The sequence below is a fragment of the Nansenia antarctica genome, assembly GCF_963989245.1.
Source record: "Nansenia antarctica genome assembly, chromosome: 2".
Classification (NCBI taxonomy): domain Eukaryota; kingdom Metazoa; phylum Chordata; class Actinopteri; order Argentiniformes; family Microstomatidae; genus Nansenia; species Nansenia antarctica.
In genome coordinates this window covers 47706668-47725851 of record NC_137675.1, presented here as the reverse complement: position 1 = coordinate 47725851, position 19184 = coordinate 47706668, and the positions used below count along the sequence as shown (strand labels likewise).

Genomic DNA, 19184 nt, shown 5'->3' with positions numbered 1-19184 from the left:
CATAGCGAATTTACGAACGCACCATGCGGTTTCACTTTCATTCATAACATTATGATACTAGACTAGCACATATGATACTAGACTAGCATATATGATCAGTGGCGGCTGGTGCTCAAAATTTTGGGTGGGGCACAGCAGTGTTTCCTCCAGGATTTTTCACATTAGTGGCGGGGGGGTCCTCTTTCGCGCGCACAGCACGCGCGTTTTTTTTTCCGCATGCACAATTTTTTCGCTCGTGCACGCGCATAAAACTCGCACTGCCGCTCAAAACAAAGACGTAATTTCACTTTAATCATGCAATACCCACTTAACCCTTGTGTGGTGTTCACTTTTTGGACCCTTTCGTACTCTTCGGGTCAAGTTGACCCGGGACATCATTGGGGTTTTGAAAGCACTTTTCCTGACACGGTGCTCCTAGTCCCAATGGTGACCCGTACAAGGGAGTATGCTCAGGGTGCAAGATAGCCCCAAAATAGCCCATAATATTAAAGAGCGCCTCCTGTGGGCACAAACAGGTACTGTACCCATTAATGCACAATAGGTACTGTGTTCACATTCAAAAGTGTATATTTTATTCTGGTGGACCTAGGGGGCTGCCCTTTGGAGGGGCTGGAGCAGAGGGTGCCTAATTATAACCCTCAAAGTGTCAGACCCCTGGGAATAGGTGGGGCCGAACGGCAGCATGATGAGTAGAGGCGTTTTTACGCACATGATGCTCCTAACTTCCACTAAACAAAATCCACTATAATAAATACTTGGTTGTCATAAATCATACTTATCTAGGAAAAATGTAAATGAAACAATGTTTTTATTGATGTTTATTATTTTGAACTTATATTCTCAATTGATTTTCAAAGCATTATAATCAAAGCTGTAAAAAATACAGGTGATGAACAAGAATAATGCTACAAATGCTGAAACACAAAACATGTGGAATGTACACTGTTTTAGTCACTGAAATAACACTGGTTACAATTGTGTGTGCATGGGCATGTCTGTCTACACAACACATGAAGTACAGCATTTGACAGTATGTGTACCACAAATGTACTTTTTGCAGTTGCTGCATGTGGTCCCTGTCTTTGTGTCCTTTGAGGGTCCACACACCTCGCAGCGCTTCCTCTTTTTGCCATGGGCTGCAGTCTAAAATAATGAAAAGACTTAGTTCAGGATTTTTTTTTCCACCACGTCTCCTAATACTCTAAATCACTCACACACACATACACACACACACACACACGCACACACACACACACACACACACACACACACACACATATTTACATTTACATTAAAAATGTTGGCATTTAGCAGACGCCTTATTTCAAAGCGACTTACATTTACCAAAGCGATCAATACATTTGACTAAGCAAGTGAATCAACACAGACACACACACACACAAACAACCGCAACAGGACACTTACCTCAGGCACTGGAGATTGTGGTTGTGTGGGTTGTGCAGGTGGAGCATCTGTAATCCTCCTCACTATGGCTAGAGAAGTTGGGGTCCTGGGCATATGTTGTCTCCTTTGGATATGCGGTGTCACCAGTGCCATACCTAGCTCCTCAAGGAAAATACGTCGTCTTTGGAGCTTCCTTTGGTTCCAGTCTGGGTTGACTGCCATCCAGATTGAAAATGCATTGTAGGCTGAAACATCCAGGATGTTGAAGAAGATCACGAGAGGCCACCGTAGAGTTCTTCTTTGGCAGCTGTAGCAGGCCAGCAGCTTGTCCAGGTTGTCTACTCCACCTTTGGTGGCGTTGTAGTCAAGTATGACCTCTGGCTTACGGTCCTCCCGGCCACTGATTCTTCCATCCCTATGTAGAGTGCTCATGAGCATCACATTCTTGCCCTTTTTTGGTATGTAAGACACCAGGGTAGTGTTGGCTGTAAACACAAAGTTGGAGGAATGGACTGGCCTGTTCTTCACATTTAGAAACTGGGGTGGGAGCTCCGTCTTGTTTTTTCGGACTGTTCCAACCATTGTCACCTTTCGTTTGAGAAGTTCCTGTCCCAGGCTGTAGGATGTAAAGAAATTATCACAGGTGATGTTATGGCCACTGAGGCCCTGTGACATATCCAACACCACCCGTGTCCCCTGGTTTCTCTCAGGGGCTCCTCCCTCTGGCTTCCCTGTATAAATTTGCATGTTCCATGCATACGATGAAACGGCATCACAGACAACCCAGATTTTTATTCCGTACCTTGCTGGTTTGGAGGGCATATACTGCCTGAAGGGGCAACGACCTCTAAACCCCACAAGCCGTTCATCCACAGTTAGGTTGGGCCCAGGGTTGTAAAGAAGTGGAAGCCGGTCCACCCACTTGTCCCACACCATGCGGATTGCAGCCAACTTGTCCCTACGCCGTCTAACAGGTCTTGATTCCCGGTCATCAAACCTGATGACCCTCGAGTAGATATTGAAGCTCTTCAGAGACATTGTGGCTCTAAAAATTGCTCTCCCTGTCTCCACATCCCACAGACTTTCAGTCGACTCTTGACCTATAGACACATGCTAGGATGAGGATCCCAAAATAGGCCTGTAAGTGTGTGTTGTCCATTTCTTTCCAATCCTCCCCGAAAACACGTCTCCCCTCAAGGTTGGTCATATCAAGAATTATTTTCTGAATTGAATCAGTAATCAGCAGCTCAAAGGATGACTTGATATCATCAACATGAGTCACTGCCAATCGTGTGGGCCCTGGTACCATCCTTATAATGTTAGCAGCTGAGCGGGGGGGGCTCTCTCATTGGGGATGAAGACCATTCAATTTGGCCATTCTTGGACAAATATGTGTGGGCTCCTGCAGTGGCTGGCTGTGGGGCTCCTGCAGTGGCTGGCTGTGGGGCTCCTGATGTGGCTGGCTGTGGGGCTCCTGCAGTGGCTGGCTGCGGGGCTCTTCCAGTGGCTGGCTGTGGGGCTCCTGCAGTGGCTGGCTGTGGGGCTCCTGCAGTGGCTGGCTGCGGGGCTCTTCCAGTGGCTGGCTGTGGGGCTCCTGCAGTGGCTGGCTGTGGGGCTCCTGCAGTGGCTGGCTGCGGGGCTCTTCCAGTGGCTGGCTGCGGGGCTCTTCCAGTGGCTGGCTGTGGGGCTCTTCCAGTGGCTGGCAGTGGGGCTCTTCCAGTGGCTGGCTGTGGGGCTCTTCCAGTGGCTGGCTGTGGGGCTCTTCCAGTGGCTGGCTGCGGGGCTCTTCCAGTGGCTGGCTGCGGGGCTCTTCCAGTGGCTGGCTGTGGGGCTCCTGCAGTGGCTGGCTGTGGGGCTCCTGCAGTGGCTGGCTGTGGGGCTCTTCCAGTGGCTGGCTGTGGGGCTCCTGCAGTGGCTGGCTGTGGGGCTCTTCTAGTGGCTGGCTGTGGGGCTCTTCCAGTGGCTGGCTGTGGGGATCCTTCTGCTGCATGCTCAGAGTGAAACTCATCTCCAAATTCACTTTCAGAATCAGAATACTCTGAATTAATTTCTACATTATCCTCATCTGAAACATCCTCCCCCCCTTCAACTTCACTATGTTGCTCACTCTCTTCAAATATTATCTCCACGGCCCTCTGAACACTGTATCTTTTCTTCATGTTGCTGGTGGAGGATTGTAGTTGAAATGACCTATACACTGGGATGGAGAGCTATTTCTCTCTTTTATCCCTCCCATGATGTGCAGGTGCAGTACAATATTATTATACCTTTTTTTTACAACATTGCACTTCAAAGGGTAAAAAGTGCGAGAGCAGACAGCTTCTCGGCGCGGGAAAGCCAGAGCAGACGGCTTCTTGTGCAGGTGTGAGGAGTCCAGTACAATATTATTCTTTATTATTATTATACAATGTTGCATTTCAAAGGGTAAAGAGTGCGAGAGCAGACGGCTTCTCGGTACGGGAAAGACAGAGCAGAGGTGTGTGAGTGAGTGAGTGAGTGTCAGTGTGAGTGTGTGTATGTTTCTGTGTCTCTGTGTATCCGGGTCAAAATGACCCGAACACCTTATGAAGGACATAAATGTGTTGGGGTATTGTAGGATGTGTAAAAAATAAAAATGATTTTTGTTTTTTGTTTTTCATATAAAATGAGCCAAGGCCATGGAGTTTCAGATTGATAAAATGTATTCTTGTACCATTTCTCTTTAAGTAAAAATTGAAAACGGGTCAGGTTGACCCGAACACCACACAAGGGTTAAACATGTGTGAGGATACGTAACAGCGTTTTGTGACAGAACTTTCACTTTCATTCATGAAATTCACCCCGTCTGTGTTACGATTATAGGCACTTAGCCCTCAATTACGCCAGGGAGACTGTCCATGTAGGCTAATCTCTAATTGTCCGTCGTTTTAGATAAAGCATCTGCTAAATTGTAAAATGTAGCCTAATTTAAACCAAAAAATATAAAAACAGCTTGAAGCCTTAAAACACTCTCACGTGGGCTCTCTGAAGCTTAAAACATAATCTCTTTATAAATGCCTAAAACGAATGAATTAACAACAGAAATATGATTAGGCGCATAGATTATTAATGCAACAATAATGCCCGCCACACTATCAGCTTCTCTTGGGCATCGTGTCTAGTTGCGTAAATATGTGTAGAAGATGAACAGTAAACTCTTATTTATGTGAACAGCCTGTTGTCTGTATCTTACCTTGTGCGAATGAATCTGCTCTTTACCGACGGAAAACGGGAAAGCGCTATACAGTCCAATCGATGCATAGGAGAAGATCCGAGCCATCTGACGTGAAAGGATTTATGGGTTTAGACGAAATTGCTTTCCCCACTGTGAGATTAAATACCGTTGGATACCGTGATCTGTGTTTGTGTGTATCACCGGCTGTGTTTGTGTGTATCACCGGCCCGACTCGCTACACAGCAGCGCCACCGGAAGTAGGAAGTTGAAAGCTGGCAAACCCCACACACCACATCTTATATATATATAGGACGATATATAGGACGCACATTTTTGCGCCCAGGCCAAGAAATAGACACAGCCAATTGGAGCGCTGCTACAGCTCACGTGTAAGCCAAAAGTATTTGCAGTGCCAGAGACATGCATTGACCGGCGCCCCGCGACTCCTCCCCCTATGTATTTTAACAGTGAATTTTACACACACACAGATAAAAATGTTTATTGTATTGGAGGATTTTTAATGAATGCTGATAGGCGCCGACAGAATATCAGCCGCATTTTGTGAATAAACAATGTTTATTTAAAAAAAAAACTTTTACAAATCGCAACTAGGAAGTGAAGGTCGGGCGGCGCCCCAGCGCCCTCTATCGGCCAGCCGCCACTGTATATGATACTAGACTATGATACTAGACTATGATACTAGACTAGCACATATGATACTAGACTAGCATATATGATTCTAGACTAGCACATATGATACTAGACTATGATACTAGACTAGCATGATACTAGACTAGCATTATGATACTAGACTAGCACATATGATACTAGACTAGCACATATGATTGATTGATTGATTGAAAACTTTATTAGAAGAATTGCAGAAGTAGGTACATGAAAGTACATATTACATACAAGGTCATCTAACAGGATAAAAACCCAAGAAAGCCACTGGCTTATTTCAATTGGGGTCCTTGATTCTCAATTCATCGTTACATGTAAGACCGACAAAACAAGTACTATCTACAGGATAATACAGACAAATAACTATTACTATCTACAAGATAAAAATACATCTATCATGGGAAGAACAATACAACAAAACATCAGGTATGTACAGCGGGTAGGACAGGTGGGGACATACACCACAGGTGGGGGCGGGGGACAAAACACAAAGTATGTACAGTGGGTAGTTCGGGTCTTTTAATCTGATTTTTGATTTAGAGGGTCCAGTTACGGATTGCAGCCTCCTGTAAATGTTTTTTGAGAGTGGTTTTGAAGGTGGGCAGTGTTTTGCACTCCTTTAAGATTATAGGAAGGGCGTTCCACATTTTTACTGCATAGTTTGCAAACGAGTTTAACCCCTTGTTTGTGGTGCAACGCGGTTGAACGTGGTTCGTGGAGCTTCCTCTGGTGTTGTATGTGTGGACGTTGTTCACTTTTTGGAAGTATGTTGACAGGTACTTGGGTGTCTTTGTGGTGTAGCGAATCTTGAAGACCAGGCCCAGTGCAAGCTGCTGCACTCTGTCAACTACTCGTAGCCAATCAAGGCTCAAAAAATGAGCAGCGGTTAGATGTGTCCTAGGGTTGAGGCCTAGCAGAAGCCTAACCAGTTTATTTTGGGCTGTCTGGAGTCTTGTTTTATGGGCCTTTGTGGTTCTATAGTACCATGATGTTACGGCATAGTCGAAGATACTAGACTAGCATATATGATACTAGACTAGCATTATGATACTAGACTAGCATATATGATACTAGACTAGCATATATGATACTAGACTAGCATATATGATACTAGACTAGCATATATGATACTAGAGTAGCATATATGATACTAGACTAGCACATATGATACTAGACTAGCATATATGATACTAGACTAGCACATATGATACTAGACTATGATACTAGACTAGCACATATGATACTAGACTAGCATTTATGATACTAGACTATGATACTAGACTAGCATATATGATACTAGACTAGCATTATGATACTAGACTAGCATATATGATACTAGACTAGCATATATGATACTAGACTAGCATATATGATACTAGAGTAGCATATATGATACTAGACTAGCACCCATGATACTAGACTAGCATATATGATACTAGACTAGCACATATGATACTAGACTATGATACTAGACTATGATACTAGACTAGCACATATGATACTAGACTATGATACTAGACTATGATATTAGAGATCCAGAGCGCTGTTATAGAGGATGACAATATCTTTGGCAATATTGAATCTGTTTCAATCTCTACAATTGACAGAGTGCTTAGGAGAAATGAAATGCGCATGAAACAACTGTATAATGTGCCATTTGAACGGAACAGTGACAGAGTGAAGGAGATCCGTCACCAGTATGTACCTCGTAAATAAACCAGAATAACTCGTTTCTAAAGTCAGTTCCATTCACTTGATATAATGGTTGAAGCATGGGGGATGGTAATCTTATTCTTCTTGATTGTCGCAGATCAGCCAAACAAAGGATTTCCATCCCCCACACCTCCCAAGGGGAGCCAAGCGGGTTTCAAACACGGCTCTCAAGCTTATAGCAGTTTTAGGGGCTGACAGGCTGACATTACAGGCACGGCTAAATTCAAAGGATCTAAAACAATTGTGGCTTGTTTTTCAATGAAGCCAACAAGGTCTTTGAATTTAGCCCTGCCATGACCAGTGATGCCGGTAACGCGCTACTAAGTAACGCGTTACTCTAATCTGAATACTTTCCCAGTAACGACTATTCTAACGCGATACTATTTCCAAATCAGTAATCGGATTAAAGTTACTTATTCAAGTGGCTGTGCGTTACTATTGCGTTACTACCTCATAACTTAGGCTAAATGCAGTATTTCTTTGTAATGTTCGATAGTAAACAAACATTTCTCGCGTCTTGGGGAGTGACGTCAGTGCTCACGTTTTCAACACGAGGTTACTATGGAAGGCCATGCCCGCAAAAAACGGCTCTCGACTATCGCGAGATTGCAGCAGAATCGCTCACGTGTATCACCACGCTGATTGCACAGTGTAAACAGAAGCGTAGCCTACACAATGGAGCGAGAACAGAGATATGCGTTAAATAGCTGGAAATATAAGGATTATTTTGAGTTTGTGTCAGCAAAGGATGACAAGAACATAAATGTTGATCATTGATAAACTCAGACTCACCCAGTTTAGGATTAGGATTATATTAGGATCATATCTGAATGGTCAGGGTAGGTTTTAGGTTTTGTGAAACCACTCCTTGCTAGTTACTGTTAAATAAAGATTATATTTATTTTATTGTTTAAAAACAAGTATTTATGTTGGATGAGGCAAAGAAAGACTCTTTATTTTGTTGTTTTAAGTTATTGTTTAAAGTTTAATTATGTAATTTAAGTTACTGTTAAAATAAAGTGAGTTTTGGCAAAACCAGTTTCCATTTTTATGTTGCGGGGGGGGGGGGGGGGGGGGTCGGGTGCCTAGGCAGCTGCCAATAGTAACTAAAAAAGTAACTAGTAATCTAACTTAGTTACTTTTAAAATCAAGTAATCAGTAAAGTAACTAGATTACTTTTTAAAGGAGTAATCAGTAATCAGTAATCAGAATACTTTTTCAAAGTAACTGTGGCAACACTGGCCATGACTAATCTCAAGTATATTGCAGGCAATAGACCTCCATTTATCCCTATACTTGTAGGGCAACTTAGAAACAATAAGCCTGAGGTTTGATGGGCTATCAAGCTCTTCCAGATAGTGCAAGTCTTGCATGGCATTGTTGCATCCTCTCAAATACAGTGCATAGGCCTGTAGTGACTTTCCATCTTCAGCCTTTATGCTTGGCCAGTTCAAGGCTTTTTCCATGTAGGCACTGGTTATCTTGATTTCATTTCCAAAGTTCTTTTCAAGTAGCTTCTTAGCTTCAGCATAGCCTCTGTCTGGTTGCATATGCATGCAGCTACGCACCAAGTCTTGTGACTGTCCAGTGGTGTACTGTTCCAGGAAATAAAGCCTGTCTGGATTGCTACTTGTCTTGTCCTCAATACAATGTTCAAAAGCACGCATAAAGGGTAGGAAATTCATTGGGTCTCCATCAAATGTATTCATTTCCCTCACAGGAAGTAAAGCAAGTTTCTGCTGAGTAAGAAGGATATCAGCGATGTCATGTTTTTGCTCTACATTGGACATGGTGTCTTGATTGATAAGATTATCCATTGTTGACTGATTATTCATTGTTGACATTTGATCATGTTCTCTTTTACTGTGCAATGTGTTAGTAGGCTTTGGATGCTGCCTTTGAATAACAACCTTTTGAAGTGGGGTTTTAGGCACTGTTCCTATATTAGCATATTCAACCGGTGATTGTTCAAGATTCATAGACACAGATTGTCCCTTTTGCATATCATCATAATAGGCATTCGTGTCATCATGTTCTTTACACATTACATAACCAAGATTTATTTTGCAATCACAACAATGTCAACACAATCACAACAGAATCTTATTTAATCCAATCAGGTTGTATATATAATCTATATATATAATCTATATATTGGTTTCAATATACCTCCATAGCAGTCTACAGTCTAATTTAGCTATATCTATAATGACATTATGAGAACATCAGTATTTTAACGCCTTTGGTTGTACTGTCTGAACGAACATTGATTGGGAGACATACTGTACAGTTTATCATTTTCATAACTGTCTGCACCTATACATATCTTATTTTGATTGTTATTGTAGCCTATATATAAACACAAATATCAGTCTTATGCACTGTGTCTCATTCAGCACTGAAGCCTGAATTTGAGCACAGTGTGTGCCCCCTTGCTACCTCTGCTGATATAAAAGAGAATTGCAGGCTTGGAGAAAAAGATGGCAGCCACAAATACACAGACACACACAGAAACACTGCTAAAACGCTTTATACTAACTCGATTTTGAAAATGTAAAAATGCTGGGTGGTAGAACGCACATATCTAGGAAAAGTCATGAAAGGAGGGTCCTGAAATGTGATCGAGTGCAAAGGTAGATTTTTTTGGGTACTCACTGGTGCTGTTTAACACCTCACGGCTGTTCTAGTGTTAAACACGACTAGACTAGTGTGATCATGTAGTCATATTACTGTGTTAGTAGAAATGATGCGTTGGTTTAGTAGTACATGACAGTAGCCTTTAGCTACGGCGCTAGTTGTTGTGCTAGGTGCATTGACTGACTGTGTTCGCGAATGCTATGCTATTGTTGTGCTATCATGTGCTAGTTGATTGTGTGTACTAGTTTTCACTGAATAAATCGCGATTTCTTTCAAAGAAGGTAGCAGGTGTGTATGTCCATGTCAAGGAGAAGGTACGACTTGTATGACAGTAGTGTGATTAGGACATAAGTTAAGGATATTAGTGTAGTTGTACTTTAGCCTGTGGAGACGCGATAGCATTAGCTCCACACGGATTTAACATGAACAGTAGTCATAGACACTTGTAGTAGTAGTTGTAGTTGTTGTATAACAAGGTGAATAGTGAGTTAACATGTTTATTAGTTGTATCCCTTCCTTGTTGTAAAACGTGTTGTTGTTGAACATGTCTGTGACTGAGATAGACTAGATACTACGGAGGAGGATGTTATCATAGTGTTTGTGATGCTAACGGCCGCCATCTTTGCTATCACACATTTCTTTTTTTTTGTTCAAACTTCCCCCGCTGTGTTGTTGCGTCTGCATCGCACGTTGACTACGTCAAGCCCATCCCACCAGGTTGCGCCAGAACGGTGGGTCACGGTCCCTGGTGTGCACGGAGCGTAAGGCCGATTTAGACTTCTGCGTAAAATCAACACCGTAGCCTTGCGTAGTCCCGCGTGGGCCCGCCTTGCCTACGGCGTAGGTTGACGTGTACATCTCCAAAAATTTAAGAACGCGTCAGTTTCTACGCAACCGTAAGCACTGTGATTGGTCCGCTTGGTAGCACATGATTCCGACTCTCTCGTAGACCAAAATGCGGAAGCCATGACAGAAATGTCATTTACCTTTTCTGTAATTACTCATTAATAAAGATTTGAAAAATTATGATAACCATCGTATTATCTTAGTTTAATGTCATTTCAATGTATCATATAACTTTTATTTACAACAAGCATAACAACAAAAAGATCGCTATTATGCCGCTTTGAGTACACCGTTCCAACGGAGCGCCCTATGGAAGCGTCAGGCACAGCCTTCCTGAGCGCGATTCACATTTACGAGATGTACAATCCTGTTTATTTAGAAATAAATTATTAGTTACAGGGAGCCCCATGGCTGTTCGTTGGGTTTAAATTATATTTATGATAGACATATTTAATGTTAAGTTATCTATAAGAACTATGATTGGTCCGCTTGGTAGTGTCACATTCCGACTCTCGTAAATGCGAGAGTCATGACAGAAATGTCATTTACTTTTTCTGTAATTACTTATTAATAAAGATTTGAAAATGTATGATAGTTTACTGTCATTTCAATGCATTATAGACATTTTCTTTACAACAAGCATAAAAAAGTTTTTTGATCGCTATTATGCCGCTATGAGTACACCGACCAACGCGACGCGGACCAACGTAGAACTATAAACTTGGAGAGCCCTCGCATAGGCTACGGCGTAGCCGCGTGTAAATTCGACGCAGGAGTATAAATCAGGCTTAAGTTTGGAGGTTTTTTCGGGACCACGTTCGATTCTGAGCCATAGCCCTACCTCCCAGGATGCATTGCGAATCATCTGATTTCACTCTAGGCAAGACACTCACAAATGTAATTACTTTTTCTGTAATTACTTTATTACAATTTAATAAAATTATGATAACCATCGTATTATCTTAGTTTAATGTCATTTCAATGTATTATAGACCTTTTCTTTATAACAAGCATAACAAAAAAAACGCTATTATGCTGATCTGCTGTGCCTATGCTCACAAGTCCCAACACAAAAATACACCGTTCCAAAGTCCAGCGCGCTTCAGCCAAGTTTAAGATCTGAGGGTTTTGGTGCTCAGCAGTAGAGGACAATAATAGCAAAACTATTAGGCCTACCTGGGCACTTCTATTAGACTACCCAAAGCAAGACACCGGAGCACTCCTATCTGCGCGTTAGTCACAGGGTGCAACAAATGCAGAGATTGTATGAGCACCTCGGTGTTCCAGTCCAATGGAAGCGCCAGACACAGCCTCCGCATAGAAATACACCATGTCATCGGAGCGTGATTCACATTTCCGAGATGTACAATCCAGTTTATTTAGAAATACGTTCTCACATGTGGCGTTTGACAGCGGATGATGGTAGACATATTTAATGTAAAGCTATCTATCTAACATTAGGCTGATTTGTGCATGATAGTGATATTATTATTAACATTATTATTATGATTATTATTATTAGACTTGTATAGTATATAATATATATAATATAGCGCTTTTCTAGACACTCAGACGCTTTACAAACTGAAAAGATTGAGTAGTAATGTAGTGATGCTGGGGACACATGGGAAGGGGAGGGGGAGAGGGTTAACTGGTGAAGGCAAGCTTGAAGAGGTGGGTTTTGAGGGTCTTTTTAAATGTTGCCAGGGTGTTGGCCTGTCTGATGTGGTTGGGGAGGGCGTTCCAGAGGGACGGGGTGCGGCTGAAAAGGCCCTATCACCCCAGGTCCGGAGCATGGCATCCTATTATTTGAAGCACATACAGATAACATTGCAGTGATAGAGATTGCACAGTATAAAAGTTATATTAGTGTAAACATGTTGTCCCCCACGAAAGATGTAGCGTCCCTCCTTATGTGAATTGGTGACAATTATTCATACGTAGCCCATGACTAAAACGTTGATGAAACACGTATCCCTCTAGTGCTTATTTGATTTAATTATCAGTATTTAAGGTAGGCTGAAAAGTTACCTAACAATCTATATAGCAAGACCTATAATTCACCCAAGTTTTGTAAAACTTTGACACCATTCACCCAGCCCGGGGAAGGGGTGATGAGGCAGACATGAAGGACAGGTAATACGAGAGGGTATAAGAGAGTGGATGAATCAGTATGAAAATCTAAAATAAGACCTTGCTGGCACACGTGATCAAAACGCGTTGCATGCTGGGAAAATTAGGCAACTAGCGAGCAATAAGAAAACACATACTGTAGGTGACGCGGTCTGGTGAAATGTGCAACCAGAAGGCAAAGTAAATTTTCAGTGTGCTTAAACTACAGATTGTAAGCTTTCAAATGATGTGTCATGCATTGACATTGGAGAAAAATTGAACACGACAGGCGTATTTGAATGTTGGTACACCCCTGACTCTCAGGGTTGCCAGATGGGATTGACCATTTACAGCCCAACCAGTTTATAACTTACTGCTAAATCGATAACCCGCCCCATCTGGCAACCCTAGTGACACGAAATCGGGCTTTAAACGCAGCCACAGCTACGAACACTGCTAACAGCTAGCGGCTAACAAAACACATCGCTACGAACGTCTAAACTGTATTTTAATAACATAACAACATGCAGAGAGAATCAATCAATCCAATCCACACATTTTAAGTATTTAGTGATCGTTAAACTGTTGTTTATTATATCGAGTGGGTACTTTAACATTTCAAGTTGGTGATATGATTTTTTTATTTTATATATATATAGATATTGTTGACACAATACGTTTCGAGTGAGAGTGTTGTTCGCAAGTTCACCAGACCCCGTCAACGCCAGTGCCTTGGATTCAGTCTTTGAATGCATTACTTGAATGTTTGAATACATTACTTGAGAAGTTACAAAGCCACTTTACCTAACTAGTTGCAGTGTAGCTTTATGTTCATTCCATTCGATGTTCACACGAATGTAGCTGTGTTGTACCATTAGATATGGCGCTTTTCCATTATCGGCCCGGCTCGCTTCGGCTCGGTTCGGGTCGGCACGCTTCGGCCCGCTTTTGAACAGTTCTGGTTTTCCACTATACACAACAGACCAGGAATGAGTAGGAGGAGTAGGCGATAGTAGGCGGAGTTACGCGTCATAACAGCGCGCCATGGTGGTGACGTATATTTTCACGAGACACAACACAGCCACAACAACAGCGACATGGAGGAACTTGAAGCTATCGTATACTTTTTCCTCGGCATGTGGTATATTATTAACCGTGGTTTTTTGGAGAGAAAGAGAAAGAGAGAGAGGAAGCTATGTACACATAATAAAGTCATGTTTTTTGAACCCTTAAAACCACTGCCTTCACTTGTCTGCTTTATGAACTGTAGTATCATTGTGTGCCGTGTTATTCACGGGCAAAGACGGTAAACAGAGGCACCCTTTGCGGGTTAATAACTTCGGTTTACCGTGGGTTAGGATAACAATTCAAACGTGTCCGGATAGGGGAGAGGACAGGGAATCTGAAACCATTTGAATGGTGTCGATACGACACTGTTATCACGGTTGACACCGATGGTGAAGTTAGCAAAGGAGTATTGTGTTTGTAACACCTCCGGTGTTATTCACGGGCAAAGACGGTAAACGGAGGCACCCTTTGCGGGTTAATAACTTCGGTTTACCGTGGGTTAGGATAACAATTCAAACGTGTCCGGATAGGGGAGAGGACAGGGAATCTGAAACCATTTGAATGGTGTCGATACGACACTGTTATCACGGTTGACACCGATGGTGAAGTTAGCAAAGGAGTATTGTGTTTGTAACACCTCCGGTGTTATTCACGGGCAAAGACGGTAAACGGAGGCACCCTTTGCGGGTTAATAACTTCGGTTTACCGTGGGTTAGGATAACAATTCAAACGTGTCCGGATAGGGGAGAGGACAGGGAATCAAAATGACCGTATACCGATGGTGAAGTTAGCAAAGGAGTATTGTGTTTGTACCACCTTCACAGCCGGTGTTATTCACGGGCAAAGACGGTGCATAATAGCGATTTTTGTGTTATGGTTGTTGTAAATAAAAGTTATATGATGCATTGAAATGACATTAAACTAAGATAATACGATGGTCAGCATAATTTTTCGAATCTTTATTAATAAGCTATTACAGAAACTCTAGTGAGTATCAATGCTTCATTGAATGGAAAGTCCTATCTATTCCATTCAAAGTGTTTTAGTCTTCCCCCTTTCCACTGGTAATAAGGAATTGGCAAGAATAGATCGATATAAATAGATCAACATAATGCAGCACTATCATGCACAGATCAGCCTTAAAACATGTAACGTTAGATATATAACTGAGCAATGTATTTCTACGGAAAAGGCTGACTGACGCGGGCATTTGAATGGAATTCCGGGGTAGAAATATTCTCTGCCCCCGCTGTCAACGGGACTTTGAAACAGCAGCAAGCGGTGCTGCGAGCAGCAGCAGCGGGTGAACTCCCGGTTCATCGAGTTTACGGTTAAAAGCATAACTTCTCGGGGTGTCAGCGCGGTGGTTAAGGGCTCAAAATGACCGTAGACAGATGGTGAAGTTAGCAAAGGAGTATTGTGTTTGTACCACCTCCACAGCCGGTGTTATTCACGGGCAAAGACGGTGCATAATAGCGATTTTTGTGTTATCCTTGTAAATAAAAGTTCTATGATGCATTGAAATGACATTAAACTAAGATAATACGATGGTCAGCATAATTTTTCGAATCTTTATTAATAAGCTATTACAGAAACTCTAGTAACATTTTCCAAGAGCGAATGTGGTATTTCAAGATGGCGGTTAGCGAAAAAATCTATGAACATGGGATGACGATTTCCATTGACCAATCAACGGTGTGCAGCGTCACACGTCACACGCAGCCTGGCAAAAAGATCCGGATCTAAAAATGTAGACCCTGGTCTCGAAGGGGAGCTAAAGAAGCGACCCGAACCGAGCTGACGCGACCTGGGCCGACAAATGGAAAAGGGCCAAAGAAGCAGGCCGAAGCGGGCTGGCCCTGTAATGGAAAAGCGCCATAAATAATATGTTGTGTGTGTGTGTGTGAGAGACAGTCAGTGGTCAAAGGGGTAGCTGATCATTCATCAGTCTTATGGCAGTGGGGTGAAATATGCCACAGAACCTTGTGGTCCTGGGCAGGGTGTTCCGGTACCGTTCGCCAGACTGGAGCAGGGTGAACAAACAGTCCGTGTCTGGGGTGTCTGGGAACTGGGGATTTTGTTGGCCTTCCTCAGACACCTGATGGTGTAGATGTCTTTGAGGGACTGAGCGGTCTTCACCACGCTCTGTAGAGCCATAGGGTCCTGAGTTGTGCAATTACCATACCAGGCTTTGATGTAGACAGGATGCTCTCAGTGGTGCACCTAGAAGTTGGTGAGGATCTTAGGTGCCATGCCACATGTACTCTGTCTCATCATCAGTGTTAGTGATCAGGCCAACTGTGGTGTTGTCAGTAAACTTAATGATGATGGTGTTGCATGGTCGCGCAGTCACGGGTGTACACTGTCCAGGGGAGAAGACCTACATAAGGGAACTAAGCACGTAGGCCTGGGGGGCCCATGTTGAGAGTGTGAGTGTGGGGGAGGAGTATCCTCACCATCGTATTAGATTGCAGGAGACGCACCCCCCCCCCCCCCCCCCCCCCGAATGCCTATATGATAATAGAATAAAAAATAGTCGTTACTCCTGCAAACCAGTTATAACAGACTTCGCGTGCGTCGTGATCAATGCTCACGCCACCACAACGCTGACGAGGAGGTACTGGGACAACGACAGAGACACAACTGCCCGCCTGCTCAATGCAGACAGCGTGACGTCAGCCAAACCCGGTCAGCTGGCCCCTCCATCTACAGCAAAGGGAGCGTCCCGACAGCGCCACGAAACGGCATCGCTTGCCCGTGCTTCACCGACTACAGGATCGGTACCCCCAAAAAACGAAACAAATATGCTTTAGAGGGGGAGCTTGGGTGTTAGGCGGGGACGGGATTGATTTTGACATCTATTTATTTGTGTATTTATGTATTTATTTTCCCACGGATTTGCTCCCAGTAATGGCTGGGGGTCCATAGCTGCGGCTGCTGAGCGGCAGGTGAATTGTTGAGGACATATTTTATCATTCATTATGGATTCAGCTACGGCCGAAACACGGGTCGGTAAGGACCGAACCGACTGCTCTCGGAATTGGATGGTGCTGACGCGAGGAGGACTGTAGCCGGGTGCGTGTGGAAGCGTTCCTCGAGGCTGCGGCACGGCAGCGGTGGTCGGGGAGGGTGGGGGTCCCTCCTACAAAATAGGCTATAAGTAAAAAAAAATATTTCTCGAAATGGTTCAGGAGTTCAAGGTTATACCTCAATGATCACATTTGCCAAAGCGATGGAACGCCATCTAAATTCGAAACAGTCGGGAATGGAATAACGGGGAAATCTGGACTTTTTGTTGAATCAGAACGGAGTGTCATTAATTTGCCAATTGTCTCTGTTATCCCGGCCACCCTGCCTTTAAAACGGTATCAGAACAACTCCACACCTGGAATCGGAACCCAGGTATAGCTGCCAATATGATGGAGCTTCAAATCGACGAGGTCGTCTACCAGGACGATTATGGGTCCGTATCGGTGATGTCGGAGCGTGTGTCGGGCCTGGCCAACAGTATCTACCGAGAGTTCGAGCGGCTCATCCGCAGCTACGACGAGGAGGTGGTCAAGGAGCTGATGCCACTGGTGGTTAACGTTCTGGAGAACCTCGATTCGGTTCTGACGGAGAACCAGGAGCACGAGGTGGAGCTCGAGCTGTTGAAGGAGGACAACGAGCAGCTCATCACCCAGTACGAGCGCGAGAAGGCGCTGCGCAAGCAGGCAGAGGAGGTGAGGTTGATGTGGCGTCTCGTTCATCAGTAGGCCTACCTGAGCATCCACCATCTCAACCACACTCAGAATGATCACTCCCACCATCCCACCATCATTACCATTATCTTTATTTTTCTCCTTTGTAGCCTCGGCTGATTGTAATAGTTGGTGCCATCCATTCTCCTCTTGCTAGTGGTAAGAACTGGTTCTTCAAGAGTATAGAATTATCAGCTTGCTACTGACCTTGATCTAGCCCAAGTGGGGGTACTTTCAATTTCATATATCTGGTCCAAACCATGGTTCTGCCATATCATTATGCTGTACATCTCAAGCAGCCCTGGCTTACAGGCAGAGAGGGTAGCAGCATCCTCTGGTAGAGTTAGGACAACGGTTAGGGGAAATTCCACAATAACAGTATAACCCTGGGACTTTTACTTACAAAGGTTTGCCAAACTAAAACTATTGCAAAAAAAATGGATTGAGGAAAAAGGATTCAAATATGTCTGCAAATAGAGTGGGCTGTTAGCTATCATATGATACCTTGAGTTTGAAAATATGTATTTTAGTTGTTGAACTACAGTAAGTGAAATGGGATTGTACATCCGGTAAGAGAGGTATTAAATGGGTCCCCTACAGAAATGCATAATGAATAATGAATCTCGTTTTGTCATTCTGGATGTGATTAATGTAGCTAAAATAGGGAAACAAATGTAGAAATAAATTTCCTAAATTTCGTTGTTTGGTACCTGTACTGTAGCAATGACAGTCAGTCCATTCATTCATTCATCCATACAGTAGACATACACTGATTTGGAAATGATAAAATACAAGTAGGCCTATGTCATGAAACACGCAGAGACACCCTCAAAAGGATTTGCATTGGACATAGACTTTAAAATTGCCACTATAAAAGTTGCAGGTAGCCTACAGTTCCTATGCTAGCTCAATTATTGATTTCAAAGGCCTCAAAACACAATTGATGCCTGGAGAATTTGTCTTGAAGGATCATTGGGTGGTTACAGTAGCTTTATGCAGCGAACAGCCTTTGACTTAAAGCAAAGTCATACCCTTTATGGTGCTTGACTGTGCCCTGCCTCTCACTGCCCCCTTTCATTCTCCCTCCATCCTTGACCACACAAAAAATTAGGCACCCAGCAGCATTATGCACCACCTGTAATCCCGTAGAAGAAGATGCCATCTAAAATCACCCGAAGCATCCAAGCTAGCATCAGCTATCATGCTGCTGCTGACTCTGAGCTTTATCGGTTCTCTGCAATGTATCTTTGCTTCGACAGATCCTCTTCATTCCAGCTTTATGTTCAATCTACACACACCAGAGTAAATGTCCTAGCTCTTACAGCATTCTCTGTACCCTGGATTTGGCCATAGTGTGTTACCCAACACCCTTTTCATACACCCTTTGTAAGGATGACCTGATTGATGCTATTAACAGTAAGTTAATGATACCTACACAATTATGATGCCAGCAGGTAAGGCAGTCTAATAGTTCTATCTATGTCTGCTTTTTTGGGACCTAGGGATACACTCAGACTATCTTGCCTATACCAGTGCTCTCTGCACAGTCTGGGAACTGTGAACAGTAATAATATAATCATATTATGTCATAGCGTACTGTCTCTCTCTCTGCAACCCACCATCTTACTGACGACATGAGCTTGTCACTCAGTGAGTGACAGTGGGGTACTTAATTGACCAGGAGGCGATGCATTCACCTTTTACTCGCCACATCCACCTCCTTTTGACCCCCAGCAACTGGCTGAGCCGACTGTGGGATGGGGGTCATAGCGCCATTGTAACAGGCG

At 43.4% G+C, this 19184-nt stretch overlaps 1 protein-coding gene across 1 annotated transcript in view; it reads left to right on the top strand.

Moving 5' to 3' along the window:
* Positions 1-17073: 17073 nt before the first annotated feature.
* Positions 17074-19184, top strand: part of mapk8ip3 (mitogen-activated protein kinase 8 interacting protein 3) — a gene marked incomplete at both ends in the record, with an annotated part of 83785 nt that continues 81674 nt past the window's right edge. The window contains one exon of the mRNA XM_080524091.1: positions 17074-17379. Coding sequence (XP_080380217.1) covers positions 17074-17379 — 306 coding nt within the window. The remainder of the gene's footprint in view (positions 17380-19184) is intronic.